The sequence below is a fragment of the Cottoperca gobio genome, chromosome 17, assembly GCF_900634415.1.
Source record: "Cottoperca gobio chromosome 17, fCotGob3.1, whole genome shotgun sequence".
Lineage (NCBI taxonomy): Eukaryota > Metazoa > Chordata > Actinopteri > Perciformes > Bovichtidae > Cottoperca > Cottoperca gobio.
This window is the reverse complement of record NC_041371.1, coordinates 7,100,406-7,127,125: the sequence shown is the minus strand read 5'-3', so window position 1 is coordinate 7,127,125 and position 26,720 is coordinate 7,100,406. Positions and strand designations below refer to the sequence as shown.

The following is a 26,720-nucleotide window of genomic DNA, read 5'->3' as shown; positions in this document are numbered from 1 at the left end:
TTCCTTCATCAACATTTGTTCTTCTTTTTTTTAATTAGACGAGTGGGTACGTTTTTCTTTTTACTTGACAAATCCCGACAGTGAGACGTTGGAGGGTCCCGGTCACAGGCGCAAACCCATATTGCGCCAAATCATTTTGTGCGCGTTGAAAATGCGTTACGAGCTGAGAGGAAGGATGGCGATGACCCTGACAAAAACAGTTAATCTCATCACAGGCCTGGTCATTGTTTTCCAGTTACAAATAAGCTTCATGAAATTAAAATCCGTGTATGGTAAGTAATGAAATGTATCTTGAAACTGCAAATAATGGTTGGTTGTAAACTACCTTTAGTTTAACAATAGAAGTAAGTCTGGTACTGCATCATTTAATGTTATCTTAGGACTTCAGTGTAAAGAAATGTTGTGATTTACGTTATGTATAATGTTTCATTGGTTTGAAATATATGGTTATTTCTACGACAAAACCAATATATGTGCATTGAGTATGCAAACTACAGAACATGTGGCAGATGTTTTGACAGTTTCATTAATTCTTCAGTGTTTTCCCTTGTTCTGGCTTTGATGCTGCATTTGGACCACATCAAAGTAGCATACTTTACATTATACATAAGACCCTCTTTAAAAATAAAAGGGGAAGTAAATCTTGCATTTTAACATCCTGTAATTGAAGTAGCCACTTTTATGTACAGTATGTACCTGTGCTTATTTTACCTTCGACCACCGGGTGGAGAATCTTTATTTTGAGGTAACTGATAGAGGCTAATTAAGGTGTAATTAGGCTCAGGTGTGTTTCTGCAGCTGGGGATTTCTTGCTTGTGGCAGTATTTGTGTTTTTCTGTGCAACGTTTTGTTTATTTTAATTGAAAAGGAATCAGTGGACTATGCTGCAGCAACAATGGGTGAGCTGTAGTGAACTGTATGATTTATCTGACTTGTGTTGATCTACAGACTGGGCATTTTACCAAATTCTCAGTGGCAGTAGCAGTCACTACAGTATTTATACAATAACTACTTTTATTACCAGTAAAACTTATCATGGTACACCTACATATTATGTAGCATAAGACCACATCACACTGGTGAAGGGTTTAAGGCCTCTGCAGCCACAGGGCTACCGTGTGACAGAAATATAGACACAACACCCACGGCTGCCCGGCCTCACATGCCTGGTCCTGGACCTGCTGGTGTGAAGAATGTGAAGCATGCTTTCACCCTCGGCTGTGAAAAAAAAAGGACGCACTGTTGTCACTGGAAGGGGCAGAATGATGGGCCACATGGCACACACTGGGGAATTGTTTATGTCCTGTTGCATGGGAGAAGAAGACGCATAAGCTTGTTTACTGATGTTTGAGATGTTCAGAGAGGCATTCTCCACATCTAACATCCCCTTAACATACAGTTTCCTTTATTTACTTTCCCTAAGGTTGTTTAAAAAGTCCTAATATTCCACGCTGACAGTATCATATACAGTACGTTTAGTGTCCGTTTGTCAAGCTCTTCATTTAAGCTGTATTATGTTTATAGGGAGTGAAATATTCAAACCCTCCTTCTTGATGCCTTGTGCATCATTTTATACAGATTTCCCCCAAATTATTTTGATTATCGATTTTTCTTTTAGGGTAGGTAATTCTTTCAAGCAAAATGTGAGTTCTCAAATGTGAGAATTTGCTGCTAAATCTGAATATGTTTGTTTGGGCTTTGAACTGCAAGATATTTCTAGGGTATCGTGAACCATTTTTCACTTTTTGTTCAGATTTTTTATGGATTAATCAAGAAAAGTAGTGATTATGAAAATAATCTTTAGTTGCAGCCCTAGCTTGAATAATGTTTGGCTGCACAATATGAGTCTGTAATTACCCACCAGTGGTCCGCTGCTTGTTAAGAGGTCCTTGAGCTGATGAAATGGTAACGTCTTCCAACAGCTTGTTTTCTCTTTTGTTAAAGATATTCAATTTGGGAGGAAAAAGCTGCAAATTCTCATATTTGAGAAGCTGGAACAAATGTTTGGTATTATTGCTTGATTTAATTATTATAATGATAATTTAAATCTCTCTTTTTATGACAATAGTCAAGAGAGAGATTTAATGTTATGTATTTATTTTTGTAGTGTTGCGCCACTATTCAGGAACTAATTGGTGCCCTAAACTTAAGAGCAGTGGTTACTTTCGTCCTTTTTTTTCCTTATTTCCTTATTTGTGTTTTTTAAATTGTTTTAAATGCTGTAGATTTATCTTATGTTGATCAACATATGTAATAATCAACTGATTGATTTAGGCACTTTTATGTCAGTATTTCTCAATTTACAGTCACAAACTTTTAAAGTTGCGACAGAACTAAATAATCTTGTTTAAAATAAAAACATTAGAAGAATCCTAATGACTTTTGTTGTTCAGTACATTTGTACCAAAAGTGATCTAAAATGTGGATCGTTGTCAGCTTCATCTCTGGCATTTTGAAGCAAACAAAGTGATGAAAGCAACACTAACTTACCCCCCCCCCACCCTCTTTGATTCCTCAGGAGTCTATCGTACTGACACACAGGGCCTGTCTCCTCCAGAGAGGGGATCGTATGTAGTCGCAGGGAACAACAAGCCCAGGGAGAGGAGTCCCAGGTCTGGGGCCCCCAGCTCTGCTGCAGATAAGAGGGGCCACTACAGAGACCAGCACCAACCAGAAGAGGCAGATCCAGACCTGCTGATGGAGGAGGGACACGACAACTCTTCACAGATTGTGGTAAATAAAAAAAATGAACTTGCCTTTCCTTGATAAGCAGTAAAAGTTTGTCCATCTTATACAAAACAAAAGAGAACAAATCAAAGTTAGTTCCACGCCACATGTTTTGTTCCTAAAACTGTTTTTAAAGCATTTCAATCCCTACATTTCTGGACAGGACATTGATCACGCCTACTATACATCTAAAGTGTACGGCTCTGGAGACGCAGCCAGTAAAGAGCTGTGGGTGAACGTCGATGAGATGGAGGAGGAGGAGGAGTGGAAAGTCTGTGGCTTCCTGTCCAGCACCCACAGACAGGCTGAGGTATGAAACGTGAATACATTTACTTAAAATCAGTGTTTTATGCACATTTAAAGATTTAAAAGTTTCTCTTGTGGTGTCGGTTGTATATGAAAGTGGATGTTGAGCATCTTTAACATACAGTTGTTATTACACTTTTTCTTTCTTCATTTCCAGAGAGTGAATCTTTCCTTCGGCTTCCCTTTCTACGGACATGTACTAAAAGAAATCACAGTGGCAACTGGAGGTAAATCTTTAACTGCACACATGACGTCTTTTCTCTTGGAGTTATGAGGCTCAGTCTGTATTCAACGTAGTTTGAGCTACAAGTAGAGCTACATATATGAATTTAGAAAAGTAATTATGTTTGTGTTGCCACACATGCATACTTAGGTTACAGTAGGCCAAGATCTTAATGCTTAAAGCAATTAAAATATATTTGACAGCATGATAGCGCTGCTTTTAAGAGACTATAACGTGTGTGTGTGTGTGTGTGTGTGTGTGTGTGTGTGTGTGTGTGTGTGTGGCCACCATTTTATTTTTCATTTTTAGTAACGATGCAGATGTGGTGATAAAGGCGATTTGGAGATTTTCGGTTTAGGTGTTTTTTAAAAGTGCTTTAATGTTACTCCTAAAAAGCTGTACGTACCCTAATGTAACCTCTGCCTGTTTTCCTCTCGCAGGTTTCATTTACACTGGAGATATAATCCACCGGATGCTCACAGCCACTCAGTACATCGCCCCTCTGATGGCAAATTTTGACCCAAGTCTGTCCAAAAACTCTACTGTGTTTTACTTTGATAACGGTAAGAGAGAGACCATCATTTTACTCAACTGTCATCAATTGTTTGTGGGTCTGCTGTAGAATATGTATACTACATGTACGTGACTGGTTGTGTTCATGCATGTTTACCGTGAAGGCACCGCACTGGTGGTTCAGTGGAACCGGATTCACCTCCAGGACAACGTCAGTCTTGGACCTTTCACCTTCCAGGCCGCTCTGCACAGTGACGGACGCATTGTCTTTGCATACAAAGAGGTGACTTTTCCTCTCTTCTTCGTGTTCTTCTGTTAATGCGAAATGTGTTTAATCATCCAGCTTTTCTTTCATAGATTCCTTTAGAAATCAACGACATCAGCACTGAGAATCATCCTGTCAAAGTGGGCTTGTCGGATGCTTTTGTGGTGCTTCATGAGATCGAGCAGATCCCCAGTGAGTGGCACACTTGGTGTATAAAAAAACGACATTTACTTACCAGCCAACTTATTAAACAAAACACTGGATCTCACTTGTAATTAACATCAAATCCTTTCTGATATGCTGCAGATGTTCGGAGGAGAACCATTTATGAGTATCACAAAGTCGACATCCTCAAGTCCAAAATCTCCAACGCTACAGCTGTGGAGATGCTTCCTCTCCCTAGTAAGTTCATCCCATTTAAAGTATACAAAGACGTGCTTTGATAAAATGCACAGATTATCATCTCTGTTCTGTATATTTAGATCATCAATTCCATAACCTGAACATTTGTTCTATCCTTGCGTTAGCTGGTGAATCTGTGAAAACTGAAAAGCTTGTGATGATATGACCGAAGCAGCAGGATGGCCTGTAAAAATGAATTCAGGTTTAATTCACAGAAGTCAAAGCCGCTCTTCCTCTTCACTGTTTTCTTTATTCTCAGCAGTGTCTCCAGTTCTTCAGCTGTGGTCCATGTGTCACTTCTCAGATTGGCTTTAACTGCAGCTGGTGCAGTCGGCTACAAAGGTAAACTGGAAAGCACGCTGAGAGCACTCGACACTGACGAGGCTGCACATTCCCACTGAGTTTACTTTAATAAATAAAGTGTTAGGAATGTTGTATCTTCATATGAATCCAGAGCTGCATTAAAATATGCACAGAAACTGGACTAAATGCTGCCCTATTGCAGGGGAGTATAACGTGTAAGTATATTCCACATGATGAAAAAGAAAATCAGCTGGAAGTCTTTAAATAACATTTAGTTTGGCTTCATTCAGACTTGTCCCTCAAACACTTTGTCGTTAGTTTGTGAAGGTAAAGCTGTCTCACAGCTCAAGTGCACATTAATAATGTTTACTTTCTTCCTCAGATGCTCCAGTGGCTTCGATCGTAACCGGCAGGACTGGGTCGACCTCGGCTGCCCGGAGGAGGTCGTCATTATTTTTGCATTTCAGTAAACTAAAAAAAGTTAAATTCAGTGAAAACTTAGCACTTGTGTCCGTCTGCTCAAAGAGTTTACTGATGTTTGTTTTTCCAGAGAAGAGATCCCCGGTGTCTCAGACTGACAGACGCCACAAACACCACATCGCGCCACCTCTCACATACGCCCGCTCCTGTTACGACGACCACAATGCAGCAGAAGACCGCCAGCATGACCTCCACCCCCCTACGCAGGACGTCCACTGCCAACCCGTCAACACGCAGCAGCAAAAGCAGAAGAATAATCTCCACTCCACAGCCTCCAACCAGCAAACCTGCAGAAGGTGAGCTGACGAGATGTTTCCAAATCATCACTGCTGCATGTCTAAGACTGCGTCCCGCTACCTTCTCATAGGATCGTCGCTTGCATAGCTTAACGTCAATGAATTTAAGCTTTTAGTATTTTTAATATTTCCTTTAGGACCGATGTATTACCGTCCTCATGAATTAATACTTGCACGGTATCCACGCACTGTGTATTGTGTAAAGTCTGACAGTGTGAGGGTCAAGTGGTCAGCTATTTCCCAGCCCTCTGTCACAGCGCCATGTTAAATACTGCATAGTGTCCTCAGCTGCTGAAGGATGACTCGATGTATGCGTGTCTCCGTCAGAATATAGGAGGGCTGTTATTTGTGGTTTAGTGGCTATTGTTTGTAAGAACATAACATCCTACTCAAACCAAAGCACTGATCATTTACTAATATTTTACTTGGGTGGACGGAAAAGTACTTACTATACGTTGTTTTTGGAGAATGTGAACATTTCTGGATGTTTTGAATATTTCTGACTTCAAAAGGAGAGTTTGGATTGCATCATTTAAGGGAAGAAACGGGGAATTGCATTTTATTTTACTGCAAATGGCCCCACCCGGCTCCAATTTGTGATTTGCACTTAATGAGATTGTACTTGTCAAGAACGCTACAGGTTCAGCTTTAAGAATGGCTACTGTAAAGTCTCAAAACTTCTTTATTACACTAAGTTTTTTTCCCGACTGGACCAACAAATGATATCATTGTCTCTTTTTCTAGAAGACACAAACATCTCTTTGCACATCAGTGAAGCACGTAAGTCATTCACGTTCACACACTGTGTGCCTGCTTGTCATTTGTTATTGGTACATGATATTGTTTAGCAGTCCAGTTTGTCAAAACGTACATGTTTGCATTTGATCCGATAGTTAAAGCCACTACATGTAAAGTATTTGTGACTACAGCGTTGTTTGTTAAACAAGTGGACATGTCTGCATGTATGTGCTGTTTTAAGCCCAATTATCTAGTTGTATCTGAGTCTACAACATGGCGTCTCAACACCTCTGTACAGCAGGACACCAGGAGACGACAGGAGGGAGCGATGAGCGGCCGCAGACTGGTCTACTGGCGGGCATCGTCATGGTGATGGTCATCATGGGAGCAGCCGTCCTCATGTCTGTCTACATGTACAACCACCCCACCTCCAGCGCCAGCCTCTTCTTCATGGAGGTCAGTGACACTTGAACCCCCCCTCCCCCGAAAGAGACTTGGATAAGTAATCCATCACAGTCAACATGTGATTTATTTGTTGCCTTGTAAAGAGTGGAGCCTAAAGATTCAAAGCCGGTCCTTCCAACACTTTAATGTAGCGCAAGATATTGAGTACTGGAAGATTACTGTGAACACTGATATGGATTCTCGTCCTCCCAGAGAAGGATATCTGATGCATTTTGGTGTCTCACTCTCAATATTCATCTATCATCAAATGTTGGGTTATAATTCCCCCCCTGGTCCACTACAAGGTATTTAAAAAATATGGCCTGACCTGCAGCTCGTGATTGTTCAGACCGGTTTCCCTTTTTCATCAGTCAGCGGTGCAGGTCATCTCTTATATAGTCCAAATGCATGAAGTGTTGTGTACTTGTATGCATGCGTGTTCTCTATATATCCAAATCTTTTTTTTTTTTAATAACCCCGTTTTTGTCCTTTCTCCCCTCAGCGGCGGCCGACCCGCTGGCCCATCATGAAGTTCAGACGGGGCTCAGGTCGCCCCTCTTACGCTGAGGTGGAGGCTCCCGGTCAGGACAGAGACAGCGCGGTGGTCATCGACCCCAAACAGTCTTTCGTCATGTCAGACAGAAGAGAGAGTGAACAGAAAGAAGGATTCATAGTTCCTGATCAGAGGGAGCGCTTCTTAGTCTCAGAGAGCTCCTGACCAAAACTACGTATCCCCTGGATCGCTGTGTGAGGGAGACTTATTATTTTCCACTCAGCTGCTCAAGTTCAATTTAAGAACACAATTTGAGTGTCCGAGAGAAAAACGTCAAACCTCTATGAGGAGAAAGTATCTACAGAACATTTTATTTAGTTTGCATTAGCTGTTTAACACATAATGTAACAAAGAGAACTTGTATTTACTTTGCTCAGGTCACTCGTTCGTGTTTACCGCCGCTGAATGTTTGTTTTGAGACCACTTTTCTCAAAGACGGCTGTTAGTGTCGTTCCCACACCTTCTTCACAAGGAGGAATGTTGTGTTCGGGTGTCATTTCCTCATCTCAAAAATACAGACTAAATTCCTCTCCATGACACCATCTGAGGGGCGCAGTGTTTCACTGCTGTTTACCCCGAGCGTAACGTTTATACCCTGAAACAAAATGTCTGCAACTGTTGGAATTTTTACTTTTATTTTCTGAACTAAAGGCAGACAACATACTGATTGGTTTGCTGTACAAATGTACAATTCAACATCTTTCTAACATGCTATCATTTCTCCCACGTATCTGTATACTTATGTAAATATAGCTGATAATTGTATCTTCAGTCACTGAACTGTATAGCTTTATCCATCAGCAAGAAATGGACAATTAATGTCAAAAATACACCTATAAATGTATTATAATGAAAACATTAGGATTGTTTGTATTTCACCAGTTTTATCTCACCTTTTGGATAATCTAAAAAAGCCTTAGCGAGCTGAGGCTTTAGTCTGCTGCCTCTTTACCAGATTGATCAATGCTGATACAACACTGTTAATAAAGTCATTTTATCTACTGTACTTTAGGTAAGTTGACACGAGAATAAAGTTTCTTATGCTTTCAGTGACTTACAGTGTCCCGTATTATTTGAAGCATGTTTTAGTCTAAAAATGTGATTAAGGCAAATGGTGTCTGAATGGATCCGGGCCTGCAGAGCGACCGGGTCAAGGCACTGCTAAAAGTCCTGGCTCGTAGATTTAGGTTTCCTCCTTGTCTTCTGAGAGGGAGAGAGAATAAAACAAATTGGAAACATTTTTAAATATACATCTAATAGAACATAAGTCTAACAGCACTTCCTATATGCAACTGACTCAAACTACAAGTGTTGCGGCTGTAATTACTGCATTTTTGTGGCAGTTATTTCCATTTGACAAATACATGTCTCCAAATATTTAAATGTATATAAAAAATATACAGATGCTTCCATATTACATTAAATCTAAGCAGGTTATGAGTATGTATGTAGTACATTCACATTTAGTGAAGTTTAGTTCTAAATTCATTTCCTGTTGGTATAAAATTAAGTACGTTGATTTTTGTTTATCTGCAAAAACAGTACATTAGCACAATTTAGATACAATGCACAGTATACAGGTATGTTGTGTGTGACAGGGACACACTGTTTACCTTTCACTGGTGGTGCAGGGAGTCGCCTCCTCTGCTGTCTCGATGAGTCCACAGTGACGGCCTGCAAAGTATGTGAAACATAAGTTTTTATTGTTAAGGTGTTTGACATAATGTAGCACCCTGATGATACGATGTGTGTTAATGTATACATGTACCATAAATGGAACAGTCTTGGTCTTAGTGAAGCGGGACTGTTGTGTGTCCACATTGAGGCCTGCACTCTTCAAAGCAGCAATTCTGGCCGAGATGTCACAAACCTTCAGCAGAAACAACACAGTTCATGTTTGATTAAGATCAGACTGAAAACTGTAACAACATACATCAATCTTTGACCTTTTGATTACATCGCCCTCATGAGGCCAATCTGTGTTTTGAATAAAACGTATCGCAGCCCCCAAACATGTCTAAGTATTCATGTCCAACAAAAAGCAGCAGACTACTGAAATGGATCCATCTTCAACCCACCTGCAGCTCAGACTGTTGAACCTTGGCGGCTGCCGATGCCACCTGCTCCTCCAGGAAGGAGAGCTCCATGTCGGGCGTGGCGCTGCAGATGCCCCTGGCACACTCCTCCAGGTCACTCAGCTCCGCCTCCAGACTGTACACCTCTCCAGCTGCCACGTACACCTACAGCAGGTCCAGTTCAACACGAGATTAACTTCAACACTTGGTCAATTAAATTGAAAACAAGTGCAAGTATCCGACTTTCTTTTACGCCGTATTGTTTCAGGGAAGTCAACGGTTGATGCTTGCTAGTGCAACCTATAGCACAGCACTAAGACTTTTTTATAAGATGTTATGGCGTACTATATGAATTCTTATTTTGTGTGACATTTTAAGGAGATCAAGCTTGTATTACCCCATTAAAACAGAATTCTGAAATGAAACTTCAACCATGATTAAATAATGAAAAGCTGAACCTACATTCTCCTCCAGTCTGGAGAACTGTTGATCCAGCTTCTTGGGGTTTGTGTCGGGGGGCAGCGAGGTGTTGCGGAGACGAGGGCCGTCTCCTCCCTCCACTTCCTGCAGCAGCAGCTCTTCAGTGGCATTCAGCACCTTCAGGACCTCGGTGGTGATGCTGCGCAGAGACACCGCCGAGTACCTCTACAACACACACGAACACACTCAGTCCATCTAAAATAACTTATGTTAAATCAACTAGGCTTAAACTTCATACCCTAAAAATGTGTTGGAATAAGGAGGTTAACCTGCCTTTTGCTTTGCTAATCATGAATAATTGTATGCAAACTATATAGAGCTGCATAATGTGGATGTCATGGTGCCTGGCAATGATGGAGCTGTTCTGTGTTATTTGTTTTTCACTGCTTTAAATAAAGTCCAAACAAAATGAGCAGTTTTCACACTTTTGTTCATATCTACAGTGAATAATGTGATTGGATAATACATATCACATTTATATTCAGTGTGACCAGCAGCAGGATAAAAAGAAAGTCATGAAATTAGATGCACGCATGAAAAACACACGAAGGCAATCGGAGAAGAAAAAGTGAGCGGAGCTCCTCATCGCCGGGCGGCCTTCCTAAAGCACGACCTGTTCTCACCTGCTCCAGCAGCGAGGACATAAACTGTATTGTTTTGTAAATCTCCAGGTCACTACCCTACAGCACACAGAGAGAAGCAGAGAAGAAGAAACAGGACACACAGAGACAGAAAATCAGCAACAAGCAGAGTTGTTAACAGTTGCATTGAAAAGAATAGTTTAGGAGTTAGTTTGCTTTAAAGTGAGCCTGTGTAACTTCCTCTGTGGCTACAAATGAGCACTTTTAAATTAAAGTGCACCAGTAGCACAAATTGAAAGTCATAAAGGTAAGAAAATAATCTTAACTCAACACCCACTCACCAGGTTTCTCCTGAGCTTTCAACTGACAACTGCTCAAAATCCAAAAGCTCGCTGAAGAACACCATGAGATGTGGTTAAGAAAGCCAGTAAGAGGACCTTGAGTTAAGATCATTTATTCAAGTTATTTGACATGTCATATAAGTTACACAGCTACATATCTGCGAGTTGAGAATCCCTGAGTGTGTTGAATTGAGGGTCACACTTCATAATACAAATCATATGCTTCACTAATGACTCATGATGCATTAATGCAGGGTGTCGTGAAGTCACCATTAACAAAGGATCACACTGACTTTATGTCATAAGTGCATAAGAAATGTTCAATCATATTTACTTTATTAAAGCGACCAAATGAGCTCGATTCCAGTTACATAAAAGGTCATTTCAGACACATTTCTTTTTCTTTTTTTATCTAAGTCAACAACAAATGCAAACATTAGCATGCTACTGCATGACTCAGTGGTATTTATGCCACATTTACAACCTAAGGGATGAAACATGAGGGGTTTATTTTTGTTCTTTTTCTTAAATGACTATATTTGTGTTGTTGTTGAAAGAAGTGGCACGGTGGAGAATGATGCACTAAAAACTAAATGTATCCAGCAGGTGTCAATTGACACATTGAGAGGAGAATGAGGCGGTAGCTTCAGTGTATTGAAATGTGCAGCGGCGCGTGTTATTGCGTATGAAATCAACTTTTTATCTGTTAGTGGAGGAATGTGTTATTTCTCTTTCAGACGTTACACGGACTCACTTTAAGAGTCTAATCACAACAGATTGTTAGAGGAGAACATATAGCAGGTTATAAACAGGGTTACTGTCCAGAGTGAGATACAAACATACAATCTTACATTTTGAATCTCCTCAGGTGAAAGAAAACTCTGGTGAAGAGAAGACGTGCTGCTCAGCGCCGTGTCATCTACGCTCTCTTCTTTGGTTTCTTCAAGTCTTTCTTTACTTTCACAATCTCCATGTGTCTCCATCTTTTTCCACTCCGTCGTGTCTTTTCCTCCTCTGTCCTCTCGTTCCTCATCGTCCACTTTTCTTTTACACGTCCGTTTGGCCTCGAGCGTCTCTTCGATTGCTGAATTTTTTTTTTCTCGTGCATCTTTTTCCTGCTGCTCATTTTCATTTCCGCCTACAGCATCTCCACTCTGCTTTTTTCTGGAAATATCTTCTCCAATTTGCTCGCTTACATTTACTCTCACGCTGTCGCCTCGACTTTGAAACTCTTTTGCACTTCCTGTCTCCTCTGATGCATTTGTGCTTTGTGCATCGGCAGCGTTGTCCTCGAATCCACTTTCTCCCCCAATGTTTACATTCTCATCCGTCTCTACTTCCTCTGGCTCTCGATCTGCGCTCCCATTTTCTGCAGCTTCATCCTCTAATGTCTGTACCTGCATGTCCTCCAAAGTCATCGTCAACATGCTGCTGATTATTCTCTCAAATTCTGCATCCTCCTCTTCGCTGTCTGCTGCTGCATCCTGACTCTCTTCCTCTTCCTCTTCCCACTTTGCTTCCGGCCGATTCGCTTGTTGGACTTTTGTCCTCCTCTCCTCTGTTCTCTCTGCTTGTCCGACTGTTTCTAACTCCATGTCTTGTCTTGTTCCTGCCTCCTTTGCTTTTTTAGCCTTGTCCTCTTTAAAAAGTTCTACTTTTTCTTCACATATTTGCCCCTTTACCATCCTCTTATTTCCGTCTTTCTTTTCCTCTTGTTGGACATCTTCAACTTCATCTGTCTTTATTTCCTCAATTTTATCCCTTAAATCAAACATGTTCACGTACAAATCTCTAAATGAATCCCTCCTCTCCCAATTATCTCCCACTGCTTCATTTACTTCCTGCTCCACTTCCACCTCGTTCTCTCCAACTCTATCCAGCTCATCCTCGGTGGAGGAAAACTGAGAAGCACTGACTAGACTGGCCAGATCTCGCAGTTGAGACACCTGGACGTCTTTTTCCATCTGCAGTTTCCACAACTTCTCTTGGCCCATCGCTTCCTCCTCCTCTTCATCTCTACCTGCTCGGTCCAACTCGTCCTCCGTGGATGAAAATTGTGTAGCATTGGCTTGTTTAACTAATCTGCACACTTTCACCGCCAGCTCCTCGTCCTCCTCGTCCTCTTCCTTCCTCTCTTCATCCATGACGCCAACTCTGTCCAGCTCCTCCTCTGTGGAGGAGAACTGATTGGCTCGGACTTCTTTTTCCAGCTGACAGAGTTTAGAATTAAGTCTTTCCACGTCTGCCTCCTCCATATCTTCATCCTTGTCTCCTTCCCATTCTCCTTCACTCCGGCCAACTTTGTCTAAGTCGTCATCAGTGGACAAGAAGCACGTGCGTCTGGAGTGTGCGATGAGTCTGTGAAACCTGCATTTCATCTCTTCATCATCTACTTCCTCATCTTCCTCTGTTCTTCCTTCATCCAAGTCGATCTCCATCCTCCACAGCCTCTCATCTTCTTCATCTCCTTCTTCATTTCCTCGTCTGTTTTCCTCCCTCTGTACATCTTCACCAGCATCCATCGCTCCATCAGCTTCTTCTTCTTCTTCTGCGGGGGAGGACTCAGAAACTCGGCCTGCTGGCTGTTTTGACATGAGCTCCTGCTCCGTCTGATTGGCTCCGAGTCCGGCGACATCACTCTCAAGGTCAAAAGGTTCGAGAGTTGTGGCTCTGGAGGTCAAAGTGTTGGCGGTCGCAGCCTCAGATGGAAGTTTGTAATGGTTGTCTTCATCACTGTAATCCTGTGATCGTAAGAAATAAAAGATTTAATAATATATGTACATGTCTCTATAATAATAATAATAATAATAATAATAATAATAATAATAAAAAACTGTAAAAAGCCAGATACAGATTGTTTCAGCTCCTATTTTGATATATTTTCCTGTAAGTGCTGTTGAAACAGGTCTTGCACAGTGGATCAATTGTTATCAAGACTTTAAATTCATGAACATGAACAGTTTCACGTGGTTATGTAAAGCCTACTTGAACACATTGATTCAACTCTTTTGTGCACGTGTATGAGCTGTGGTGAATCATATAATAATATTTCCTACCAGCACAGAAGAAGACAGCTCTTTTTTACTCCTCCTTTTCTTCCGTGATCTCCTCACTTTTCCAGCTTCCTGCTCTGCCACCTCCTTGCTCTGCTCCTTCTGTCCAGCTCCTTCCACGTTGAAGTTCACATCGATGATGTTCGTCCTGCAGGAGGATGCAGGTCGCCTGATCTCCGCGGGCACCTTCCTCTTGAAGAGAGCCTGCAGATGTTTAGGCTTCCACTCCCCCTCAGAGTCTGAAAACAGGTCTTCTCTGCTGCTCGTCAGCGGGGACGGGATGCTGTCCTGCAGGTTGAAGTTAGAGTCTGTCAACTTCCTGTGGAACTCCTGGAGGACGCCTCCCCAGGAGCCGTCGGTCTCGGGTTTGGTTTCGTTGTCAGAGCACAGGCCTTCGTAGGCGGACACAACTTCAGACTCCCTCTCCAAAGCACTGAAGACGAGGCTCTTCCTCCTGGTCAGCAGGCTGCGACGGGGCAGCTGGGCGCTCTGCAGGGCGATCCAGTTCCCGTCTGTACTCTTCAGCACCGAGGACACCGCTACACACACACACACACACACGCCAAACAAAGTAAAATCACACGTGCAGCAACATAAACAAACAAAAACAAACACAGTGGAGGATGCAGGTATTAGCTGACATTGATTATTATATCAATTAGAAATCACAATTAATAAATAAGCTTGTGTTTAACCCCTTAATCTTCATTATCATATAGCTCTTCATTTAATCTCCTAGAGCTGATATAATTAATCAATTATTGACTGTATTATTATCGATTGAGTACATTTTTAAGCGTAAGCGCCTGCCTTTCTTTGTTGATCGTAAATTGGATATTTTGATATGTACAAAGGTAACCGACCAAAACAACGATAATTGGTAGGTTTTAATAGTTAAATATCTCACCAGTGTTGTCCAGCCGGTCTACACTCCTCCAGGTTGAGCCGCCTGCGTCCTTCTTCAGCGCCTGTGAGGAGTCTTGTATCAGACCTGGAGGGTCATTGTCCAACAGGGAGAAGGCAGAGTGTGACCTCTGAGAGGAGAGCGAGGGCAGAGACAAATGGTTATTGTGTCACACTGGATGTCTGTAATAAAGTAAAGTTATTAGAGCATGTTGACCAGCAGATTTATAGTATAGAAAACAGTAAAAGTAATCCATTACAAGTACAATCCCTTCATTTAAAACTCGTTCTGCCGAGACGGACACATATTTATTTATTTTATATTTATAAATCCAGATAATGAAAAAATAAGAAATGTGAGAGCAGAGGTCAGGAAACCAGAAGCTTATACAACAGACCTCCCTTCAACTTAAGTAGAAATAAAAACAATAAACATATCAGATTGTTAATACGAATGCATTAATGTGTACGCAGCATTTCACAGCTGTAGCTGCTGGAGGTGGAGCTAGATCTGTAAACTTTACACTTTCAGTCCAGAGGTTTTCAATTTAGGGGTCGGAGTCAAATCTGATGGGACGTAACAGGATTAATAAAGGAGGAGGAAAGAAGATTACATAAATTTGTACTTGTGTGTATATATATATTTCCTGCTAAAGTAATGTTCTGGATGCCATATACTTGTTTAATCTTTAGTAATAAATAAAAGGATGGTACTGTTAGGTACTCTTAAGATTTACTGTACAGTAACTCTTAAGCAATTGAGACTTTTTTTACCCAGAGGCCCGGCTGGTGTTTAAGGGAGCTGGAGGCTTGCTCACAGTCGGACTGATGATGATGATGATAATGATGATGAAGGTCAGTGCTGTGTTCAAGCGGCCAATCCTGTTCATATTCTGACCTTATCTCAGCCAAAGTGTTCCTCCTGCTAATAACCTGAGAGAGACAGAGACATGATTAGTGCTGCACGGGGTTCTGTACAAACACAGAACACAAGAATCACCTGGTTTTGTGTTAACATGTGCAGGAGGAATACATTTGAAGTATCGACTTACATTTCAGCATTACGCAAACAGACAACTCGACCTAATCGCACACCATAAAAGTCTAAATGTGGTTTTTGTTTTCTTACTTTTTGCACGATGGTTTTGGACAGCTCCTTGATGAGCTGTCCTCTGTGCTCCCGTAGGTAGTGAGCCTCATTCTGCTTCTCCTGGTAAACAAACAAACACACAAATGAGAAAGCTATTCTGCACCACGCACACACACACACACAAACACACACACTGTAAGCGGATTACTCCTCTAAACATACATATTTGCTGTACTCAGTTCAAAAGCTTTGGGATCCTTTAACAGATTAATAAGATGTACATATTTTCCAACATACTGTAGTATTTTAAGTTAGCTTGCAGATAGTTGTGGACATGCATTACGCTTCTTTAGCCACCTTGGAAAACATTACGAGAATTACGAAAGGGCCAAAACAATGTGACCGATGAGTGTTCGGTGTTCTTTAGCGTCTCTGTCCTCGTAGAGTCTCTTTGTAGTCGTTTTGCATTGGTTGTAGTAACTTCTGTACGTGTAATGTGGCCACTGATCTGTTTTATAATGTAGTTGATAACTGTCCTTTGGATTGCAGCATAATCCTGATAGTTTTAAACTCTGAATCAAAATAGAACAAAAGCAGAGTCAGATTAAGGAGGAACGTGATCATGGTACTGCAGAGGATACTTATTAAAAGTACAAAAGGATAAAAAGATAACATACATACATGTACAATACATCAGTCTGAAAATTATTTATAAAAAAAAGGGTCATTATGATACACAGTTGTGAAAAGGACGTGACAGGAAATTAAACAGAAGCGTTTGACAGTGTGTGTAGATGAGCAATCCAACAACACACGTATAATGACTATTTATAAGAACAACATAAATAACCTGACTGGCAGTGTCGAACTCAGCCTTGCAAATGGCCTCGTCTATGGTCTCCTCTGCCACCCGCAGGGCCACCGTGAGCGACTCTGCCATGCTGTGCTCTGGACACAAAGAAGCACAACAATCAGGAAGTACATAATTTCCAGTTCACTTCTGTTTTCACTGCCACATTTGTGTTACAGACAGAGACGTGACCGTCAGGCCGCTGCAGCTTTTCCTTCAGGTTTGCGGTCACTTATCCTCTCAGTGCATTGAGCTGGGAGAGTGAGAAGACGTGAGGGAAGCAAACAACAGAGTCGAACAGACCAAAATTCATCTCTCCACTGTTATAAAACATTAGTTTCATAGCAGCTGGGAACAAATATGAGTTTATGGATTCATGAGAGGATTACAATGACCCCAGCATAACAGACGGTCAGTTGCAGCGACTTTCTTATGGAGGTGGAATTAAAGCACTCATTGTTACGAGGCTGAATTACCAACTGGGCATGTAGGGCAGCTGCCCCGGGCCCTAAAGAAGACAGGTTCACTGAAATGATCTGATAAAATCTGACATGGAAAGGGTCATACGACGACTCCTGCCTTTATTTTGACCTTACTTTTACCTCACCGCCGAGGCCCCTTCTTGTAGAGGGGGGCTGTGTCAGATGTGTGATACAGTATATATAATACACACAACCTGAGTTGGCTATAAACATGATACGTTTACTTGGAAGATGAGGACAACAACAAGATAAACTTTAGGCTTGTATCATTTATTTTCTTTCTTCTGCTAATTATTTTAAATATTGCACATAACCATATGTTGACTGATGTATATATGGTAGAGATATATGGATTTTTTTCAGCCTATACAGATAATTACCAGCTTCTCCTGACCGATAAGATAACCTGTCGTTTATGCACAGCTGATAAGAAAGATGTAGTGAGCAAAGATGGATGATTTAATATTCCCTTGACATAATCAAATCAAAGATGTCTTAACACAGAAATACAAACTACTGTGTAAAATGATATTTACCCACAAAATAAGCATAAATAGGTGTGAAGTACGAACAAGGAAATGTGACATCATAATAAAACATGCACCTTCAGTTTGTCTGTAGAAGGTTGAGTCGCTCCCACAGACGCTGCCCTCATTGCAGATGCTCTCCTCGTAGGCGCTGCCCTCTGTGTGTACACACACACACACACACACACACACACACACACACACACACACACACACACACACACACAATTAAGATCCTAAAACTAGATCAGGGTTGTCTTTTTTATTTAAATCAGATGGAACTTTAATCAAAACAGGAAAGTTTTGCTCCTGTGTTACATTTGGTCGTTCACTTTTAATGTGTGCATTGGAAAGTAATATACTGCATCAACGCAATCAGTCCTTTAATAACAGAATTTGGGGAAACTATAACTGCACCTTTCTTAGTCTGTTCCGTTTCATCTCATTTGTTTTATTTCCTAATTGAAATGTTTCAATTGACTTTCCTTATTCAGTTTTTTTTTTTTGCTTTTAAATGTATTTATAATGCTTTTCTTTGAACTTTCAATTCCCTGTGTTTGATATGTGCAATTTTAATGAAGCTGCCTCGACTACAAATTCAACCCAAAATACATCTAAAAACAGAATTAATAGATATTTTTAATACATGACTTGAATTTAGAGAGTTGGTGACGGAGCAGCAGAGAGTTCAGTCACACCGCAGATAATTTCTCCTTCTAACTCTGAGCCCTGGGCTCTTTTCACGTCGTGTAAATATTCATGCAACAATGTAGCCATTTGTGGTTATGTAAGTGCATTAAAGCGGCCTCGCGTGTGGTATTACCAGGCGACCTGCTCTGTGGCGCTTGTTCAGAGGTACAGTAGCGTACACAAGGTCACTTCCAATCATTTTAAGAGGCAAAGAGAGGATTTAGAACAAGTGATGTGAACTGTAGATTATTTTAAAAAAATGCAGAGAGCACTCGTCTCTGTCATTGCTTAAAAACCCTACAGGCAAGCACGAGCTCACTGATGTGAGATATCCTGCAGACAAAATGACGTATTTTAGGGGCTGCAGCGTGGACTTTGTGACCCCCGGTGTGTATATGTGTGTGTGTGTGTGTGTGTGTGTGTGTGTGTGTGTGTGTGTGTACAGACATCGGTGTTGTAACATCTAATGCGTCTGGACACATTTGGCCGCAGCACAGGGGCAAGAAAAAGACTCATGACCAATGAGCAGCTAAAAGGTCACAGTAACCCCAATGTGATGTGCATCAAAACAATCATAATAAGTCATTCTTGATACTGTACTACATTTTCTAATTCTTAACAAAAGATCCTCAAGAACTCAAATGTGGGAATCATACTGTAGCAGAAGCAAATCTGGAAGTTATTCTTTCACATTTAATATAAATGTATACAAACTATAAATGATCATCAAGAGCATGACAACATGTGATGTCAAACGTTGTAACGTCAGCCCTACAACACACTCCAATCTTTGAAACACACAATGTGCCACAACCTCCGCCATACTTGTGTAACCATATATTTCTGGTTTTGTACTTTTAGCATTATTTTGACTTCTGACTGCTTTTAGTGTCTGTACTTCTATACTGCACGTAAAATAAGCATCAAGTAATGTTCACCGTGTCTGTACTGTACGTGTTCTCTACCTACGGGTCCATTTGTTATTGAGCTTTACTCTTTAGAGGAGGATGTCTCTGAGCTGTGTTGCCGGGCTGAAAGGAGGAAATGTTTCACTGCGACACATATCTCACACTATGACTCTACCCACGGCTATTATTCCCCAAATGTCAGCTCTGTTCACTCTGATGCTATTCATGCAGCTCACATTGTTTCTTATGCAAAGTAACATCAGCAGGGCTTTCCATGAGTCAGACTATGCAGATGGAGATGCAGATTTGGCAGCTGAATTTCCAATGCGGGTCAGTCATAAACAAATTAAAATGTATTTTACAGTGGGCGGAGCGGAGAATAAAAACAATAAATCAGAACGAGACGCTGAATGGTGGCCTGATGCCAGCCCACATCAGTCCTCCTCCCACGGGGGTCACAGCATCTGCATCATCTGCCGCCAACGACCTCTCCTCCACAAAACACTCATAATTCTCTGAAATCCCTTGTCTGTTGAAGCAGATCAGAGACTCTGGGGTAATGTCCCGGAGATGCACTCCTCCCCCTGTACCACTCTGACCCGAACATGCTGGAGCACATGCTGCTGGGTAAACGGGCTTATTTAAAAAAAAAGGCACTGTAGTACTACCAATACATTTTCAGCATGGGAGGCTCAAGCAAAGCCTCTAAGCTCTTCACTCTTTATTGACTGTTGGTCTGATTTATTTATATACTTTATATTTGCTGTACCTTTATATAATACACATTAATTACCATTGATTTTTATAGTATACTATAGTGATAATATTATTACCTCCGCCAAGGAGGTTAAGTTTTCAGCCCAGTTTGTCTGTCTGTTTGTTTTTGTTTTTTTCTGTTTGCCAGCAGGATTATGGAAAAACCACCGGCCTGACGTTTAAGAAACTTGGTGGACGGGTGTAGCATGGGCTAAGGAAGAACTCATTCAATTTTGGAGCGGATCCGACTCACGGGGCGGATAGACAAACTATGTTTCACTTCCGTTAACATTGAGAGATATGGCATTTGTGCTGCATTCATGTGGTGTCAGAATAATTGGAAAAATAAGTTACTGACTGGTTGGCGGAACAACAACCCATAAACAGATAAACGTGTTGTTTAGACGATCTTAGCACTAAAAAACAACACATCTTCTTTTAAGCGTACATGTTTCCACATCATGACACCATCTGAGGAGCACGTGAATGCACCGTTGGCCTTGGCGGAGGTCTGCGTTCTTCGAGTGCCATTCTAGTTGCACATTATATTATACTGAACCATACCATATACTATATATTATATTATTACTACCGTTACATTGCACCTTATACGCCCTCTTATACCTCATACTATACAATACTGTACTATATCATACTATTCTATGTTAATATGTTATTTTGTCACTTACTTCATAACTTTTGTCTTTAATTGCTCTTGTATAGTTCTTTCATAGTTGCTACTCTTAGGCTAGCTAGCAGTTGTCTATTTATACATCACACAAACATTGAGCAACATTAGCATTCATTTGGAGTCGTATTTTTGGCCAACTGATAAATATAAGTCCAATATTCAGAGTGTTTAATTTGGATCAACCAAAACAGTAAAGTTTCTGGTCGTAAAAGCAAAACAATGAGCTGAATGACGCTAAAATGCTCCATAGAGCCGAGGGGACCTGCAGAATCAGGTGATAATTTCTTCAGATTTTTAACCCATTTTACATTAAATACAGTCATTTCATCCACATTTCTGATTAGTGCAGCTTTATAAATTGTATTTTACTTTTTAAGAGAACACACCAACGTAAAAAGTTATTCTAATACATCTAATTAAAGTTTAAACAAAATGTGTTTTTGTGACGTTTACATAAACATCTACCATTAGTAAACACCCAAATGTTATAAAAACTAACATACGATCACTTCTCATGAGAGTAGATACTCTCTACAATAATCTGTTTATAGCTTTCACTACGGGATTAGACTCGTAGAAAAGATCAAAACAAGTCATCTTCGGGATTTCAGAACCCTTTCAGATGTTATTCCTTCCCAAAATGTGTCACTCAAGACACATTGAGTCATAATCACCAAAGTTAAAACACACAGGTTTTATCGTCAACACATATGAAGAGAGTGGTTTACCAGTAAGCTCTGAAAGCGCGCTGTGCCCCGCCAAGTGCTTCCTGTAAAGAGTCTTCAGCACTTTGGCGCTACCGAACCTCTTGAAGCGTGTCTTCACATTGGTGTAGAACCACTCCAGGGACTGCGTCTTCAACAACCTGAGAGAGAGACACACACAAAACATACCTGAAGTTCAAAATATAGTCAATAAGCAACTCATTCAGATCTGTTGGAAAGATTTTTGATAAATCTTCATACAAATACAAAATACAGCAACCTGAATTAATTAAAATGACATCAACAGGTGCCAAAAGACTTTATTGGTGATATTATATGCTGATGATACAGTTCTGTTTTTTAACCTGTGTCTAATAAAAAACTACTATTGTATTCTAACACCAGATGATAAACTGTGCAGGAATATTACCTTAGAGACCTTTTTGAGTTGAACTATAATAAAAGGGAGATAGAATTCAGGATATTTAGCATAAACTGTATAAAAGGTTGTTTTCTGGGAGAGAGTAGTAAAACAGAAGAACTTTAAAAAAGGATGTCACACACAGACAGACAATTTCAATCCTGTCTCCTAAATATTACGTTATTCAATGTATACCATGTACAACATCAAAAGAAATCCCAATGAACATTCATTAGGTAGGTGACACTGATAACACTGCATATTGTTGTCATGTTCATTGGCATCTTGTGACTGATTGTGAGTTTAGAGGCAGTGAAAGAAGAAGTTGCATCTACACAAACTACAAGGTACTGAAAACATATTTGTGTGTTTGTTGTGCATCATACTACGATGGGGTCCTACAAATGAACAGCTACTTCATGCGAGAGGTTTCTGACCAGGTGTTGTTGTCTGCGTAGACACCTGGATGTAAATCTAATATATGCACGTCTCATCTTCAACTCTCAATATTTAAGATTAACCTGAACTGGCATGTAATTGAATGTTAAGGAATGACAGTTGCAGGGTGTTGCAGAGATATTCATGGCATGTTTAATGAGTCACCATCTGTTCACTGTGCGGATGAGTTGCTGACTGAGTGTGTGGACAGTAAGTGTGTTGACAGGAGGCGACAGAAAGTCTAAAGTGTGAAGCATCTTGAGGTAACTCCTGCAGCCGTGTGGACGTGTCTCCTCATACAGACAGAAGTGGAGACAACTGTCAGTGAGGTTTAAGTACCAGCTGTCCTGTCAACAAGCCTTTCTAATAAAGACGCCTTCATCATTAAGAGGACAGCTGAGATGGGAGAAAACAATATTATTGCATTTTCTCTGCGAGGTTATTAGACAGCGCGACACATTTCCAATGAAGTGATTATTTGTTTTTTAGTACTAAATCAGGAATTTTAGGTTATGACATTTCTTATATTTAAACATCTCTCTCCAGTTCTTTTTGTATTCTTTACAATTACGTATGTCTCTTTTCATATGTACAAATGATTGCAAAACTTAACGTCTTAAAGTGACACTTCTTACTTCAGACGTGGTTGGACGACACATTGTGCTCATACCCCAGGTTTAAGAAACATATAGAATAACACTAATCTTATCTTTTAAAAGCTAAATTTTCTTTGTGATAGAAATAATTGCCTTTTCCATGATACTTCAGGAATTTCAATTTGAGGAAATTTGGGAAAAGTGGAAAATATATATTTAGTTTAAACTGATTTTTTTTTCTCAAATGAAAAACAACCCCATGTTCTATTTTTATGTTTTATAATTACATTGTAAAAATCTGAAAAGATGGATCATTCCCCATAAGTATAACCAAATTAAAGGACAAAATGTAAAAAAAAAATCTACTTTTCGCGAGCAAAGATAATTTCAAATCACTGAACATTTTCCAATTCAAAATACTTTGTTACGTTCATGAACTGACTACACTAAACATTGTTGTGACTCATCACCACATGTGGACATGAAACACCACAGCAGCATGGAAATACAGTAAACCATTTAAAGTCTGAAACTCAGAATGATCTTGCATCAAAGTCTTTCTGTAACAAGAAACAGAGAAGCTGCGTTCAACACTTCCAACACACAAAAAAAGACCATTTTAAATTACAAGAAAAGGAGAAAATTGCCTTTTACATAAACCTAGTGAGTCTCTTTCTCTCGGTCGTGTTGTATTAGATTGCAGGGCTGCAACTAACAATTATTTTAATTATCAATTAATAGATTAACCGAGTGTCAGAAAATAGTAACACATGTACGTCCCAGTTCTTCATAGTCCAAGGTGACGTCTTTAAATGTCTCCAAAACCACAAGATATTCAGTTTAGTATGACACAATAGGCTGCTCAACATTTACAGTATGTTTCATGTCTCTGAAGAGAGTAAGAGAGATGATGATGATGATGATGATGAACGACTTGTTGTTCTCAGCTGAGGTGTGTTTGCACCTGGAAGGGATGATGTGTTCATGTATATTAATACTTAAGCTCAAGAGGCTGAAAACGGTATTTTCTGCCATTTGTGCATGAAGAATTACTTCAACGATTAATCGATTATCATATATTTGGCACAAATATTCCAGCCAGTGGAAGACTTGATCCTGCTCTCTATCTTAGTGACACTGTTGTGAGTAATAAGTGCTAAATCCATCTCTCCAGCAGCAGAATAAGACTTTAATAACCTTTGACGTCACTGTCAGCCTCTCATCCTTAACTTAGCCTCATGCACATGTACACACAAACCGTCTGTATCACCTCACTAACACCATCGCCAACGCCCGACCTTACCTGCTCTTCTGGCAGGCGGAGCACAGCCAGGCTTTGTCCCGCTTGTTGTAGACCCGGCAGGCCTTGCAGACGTTGAAGTGGCAATCGCGGCACGGGCGCTTGGGGTTGAGCAGGAAGGTGAAGGGCGAGCAGCAGCGGATGCAGCAGCGCTGATTGAAGCAACTCTGCCGTGACAGCAGGAGGCAGCGACTGCCCTCCTCGTCCAGCTCCTGCTTCAGATCACTGTGGGGAGGAGGGGGGAGAGAGAGGGGATGGTTAGAGGGAGGAAGACAGTGGAACCAGGAATGTGTGAGTGAGTGAGAGAGAGTTATACACGGGGGGGAAAAAGAGAATATTTAAATACATGTGTGGCCGTCGATCCTCTCTGTGGGTTTACGGAGTCAAATAGGATGATTTTCACAATGAGGACGTGAAATACACAAACAGTCACACTGATCCTCACGTTAATGAAAATGGAGCACAAATTGAAGTGGTTTCACAAAGTCGTCATTTTAAATCATTTTCTAAACATAATTTCAAAGCAATATGAGGATCAGAACCCGGTTTATTGGCAAGCAGGTTTTCACATACAAGGAATTTGCTTTGGTGCATAACACAAACATACTAAGAGAAATAAAAAAAATAAAGAGTATTGCAAAAATAAAGAAACATAACTAAAATAAAAATTACAATAAAATATGAAAAATACGATAGAAAATATGTAGAACATATCTGAATTAAAAATGGAAACTGTAGTTTTAGTTGGTGGTTATATCTCCCTCAATGTACATTATTCATTCTAAAGGTGCTCAGAGCTCAATTAAAAGTGAAGTGATCCTTCATAAATGTCTCGATTGAATATTTAAACAAAGCATTTATCGCTTCACATTCATTTAAATGCCACAGTAGGTGGTGGTTTTATGAAACAGGATCAATGCTGCAGAGCTACAGACAGGAGAGGTGTCTGGAAGCTGTCTGATTGGATAATGAGCAGCAGGTTTGCACGTGTGGGTGACAAAGGCCAGAAACGCTGAGGGCAACTAGTGGTCAGGTGGAGAATTACAGCCTGAAATGACAGGAGGGGTGTTAGTAAGGTAAATACTGTACAGAGGTGGAATGTAACTAAACGGGAGGCTGTCGCGGCCCGGCAGCAGGAACAGGATAACGGATAACATAACCGGGAAGGACTCCTTCTTCAGTTGGACGGCTTCCCTGACCACCGGGGTCCACGAGTGTTACCGCCCCTTGAGGCACCTAAGACCTTCAGACCACAGCTCCTCACCGCAACTTCAGCAATAGAGGTTTTGAACATTGCCCACTCACGTTCGATGCCCCCAACTTCCACAGGGATGTCTGAAAGCTCTGCCGGAGGTGTGAGTTGAAGATCTCCAGGACAGGGGCTTCCTCCAGACGTTCCCAGTTCGCCCGCACTACCCGTTTGGGATTACAAGGTCCGTCCAGAGTCTTCCCCCACCCCTTGATCCAACTCACCACCAGACGGTGATCAGTTGACAGCTCCGCCCCTCTCTTCACCCGAGTGTCCAAAACATATGGCCTCAGATCAGATGATACGATCACAAAATCGATCATTGACCTTTGGCCTACGGTGCTCTGGTACCACATACACTTATGAGCATCCTTATGTTCGAACATGGTGTTTGTTATGGCCATTCCATGACTAGCACAGAAGTCCAACAACAAACGACCGTTCAGGTTTAGATCAGGGAGGCCGTTCCTCCCAATCATGCCTCTCCAGGTGTCTCCATTGTTTCCCACGTGCGCGTTGAAGTCTCCCAGCAAGACTGCGGAGTCCCCTACTGGAGCCCCCTGCAGGGCTCCATTCAGGGTCTCCAAGAAGGCCGAATACTCCAAACTGCTGTTTGGGGCATAGGCACAAACAACAGTCAGAGTTTTCCCCCCCCATAACCCGAAGGCGTAGGGAGGCGACCCTCTCGTCCACTAGGGTGAACTCCAACGTAGCGGCGCACAGCTGGGGACTTGTGAGTATCCCCACACGATCCCGACGCCTCACACCTTGGGCAACTCCGGAGAAGAATAGAGTCCAACCCAAACAGTGATTGTCCAATCAGACTCAGCATTTATAGAGTTTGGAGAGGGGTGGCTTTTTATTTAATCCAAAACCAAAAACATAAGAGAACGAGAATAGCACTCTGAGAATGCAGACAGCCACCAACGGTGCATTCACACGGATGTCGTCCTTCTGACGCCAGTGTCTTCGTGAGCTTTGAGTCGTAATGTGGAAACAACATGGCGCTAAAAAGATGTTTTGTATTTTATAGCTCACAGCGTTTAAAATGTGTGTATCCACCAAATGATTCAGATCCAGATCCAAAATGTACTGGGTTCTTCCTTGGCCCGTGCTACACACTTCCACCAAGATTTAAAGAAAAATCGTGCCTTTTGTTTTTTCCGCAATCCTGTTGACAGACAAACAACGACTTTCTCTTCTTTGTGTCTCTCTCTGGGTGTTCTTTAGAGACCCGATGGCTCCACGGATATGGCGATGTGGTTCTGGATACATTGATAAATGATTCATACTGCGCTTATTGAGCTTCTTCCAAGGAAATGAATTCTGGTGATC

The 26,720-nt window shown here is 41.1% G+C and overlaps 2 protein-coding genes across 2 annotated transcripts; one reads left to right on the top strand and one right to left on the bottom strand.

The window, feature by feature from the left end:
• On the top strand, nt 1-8,303 carry plxdc2a (plexin domain containing 2a). Its single transcript, XM_029453366.1, has 14 exons — nt 1-272; nt 2,519-2,733; nt 2,891-3,037; nt 3,191-3,260; nt 3,697-3,819; nt 3,934-4,052; nt 4,127-4,226; nt 4,341-4,456; nt 4,699-4,778; nt 5,122-5,182; nt 5,290-5,515; nt 6,260-6,295; nt 6,552-6,709; nt 7,200-8,303. Exons 1-14 carry the CDS (start codon nt 152-154, stop codon nt 7,413-7,415), a joined length of 1,788 nt encoding a protein of 595 aa, XP_029309226.1. The 5' UTR covers nt 1-151; the 3' UTR covers nt 7,416-8,303.
• On the bottom strand, nt 8,297-26,388 carry myripa (myosin VIIA and Rab interacting protein a). The gene is made up of 16 exons (XM_029453288.1): nt 26,327-26,388; nt 24,140-24,361; nt 21,406-21,542; nt 17,710-17,790; nt 16,624-16,721; nt 15,813-15,893; nt 15,458-15,616; nt 14,688-14,814; nt 13,784-14,319; nt 11,579-13,468; nt 10,429-10,485; nt 9,788-9,970; nt 9,329-9,490; nt 9,019-9,120; nt 8,864-8,924; nt 8,297-8,453 (listed from the first exon to the last, which is right to left on the bottom strand). The coding sequence occupies exons 1-16, from the start codon at nt 26,386-26,388 to the stop codon at nt 8,434-8,436; spliced, it is 3,978 nt and encodes a 1,325-aa protein (XP_029309148.1). The 3' UTR covers nt 8,297-8,433.
• Nucleotides 26,389-26,720: the final 332 nt, after the last annotated feature.

Bases quoted from the DNA above. Each gene is read 5' to 3' on its own strand.
- plxdc2a (XM_029453366.1), top strand. From the start codon at position 152: ATGCGTTACGAGCTGAGAGGAAGGATGGCGATGACCCTGACAAAAACA. The intron at 4,053-4,126 runs GTGACTTTTCCT...TTTCTTTCATAG, and splicing joins TTGTCTTTGCATACAAAGAG to ATTCCTTTAGAAATCAACGA. The intron at 6,296-6,551 runs GTAAGTCATTCA...ACCTCTGTACAG, and splicing joins TTTGCACATCAGTGAAGCAC to CAGGACACCAGGAGACGACA.
- myripa (XM_029453288.1), bottom strand. From the start codon at position 26,388: ATGTTGTTTCCACATTACGACTCAAAGCTCACGAAGACACTGGCGTCA. The intron at 13,469-13,783 runs GTAGGAAATATT...TTACGATCACAG, and splicing joins AGCTGTCTTCTTCTGTGCTG to GATTACAGTGATGAAGACAA. The intron at 10,486-11,578 runs GTAAGATTGTAT...TGTGTGCTGTAG, and splicing joins CACCTGAGGAGATTCAAAAT to GGTAGTGACCTGGAGATTTA.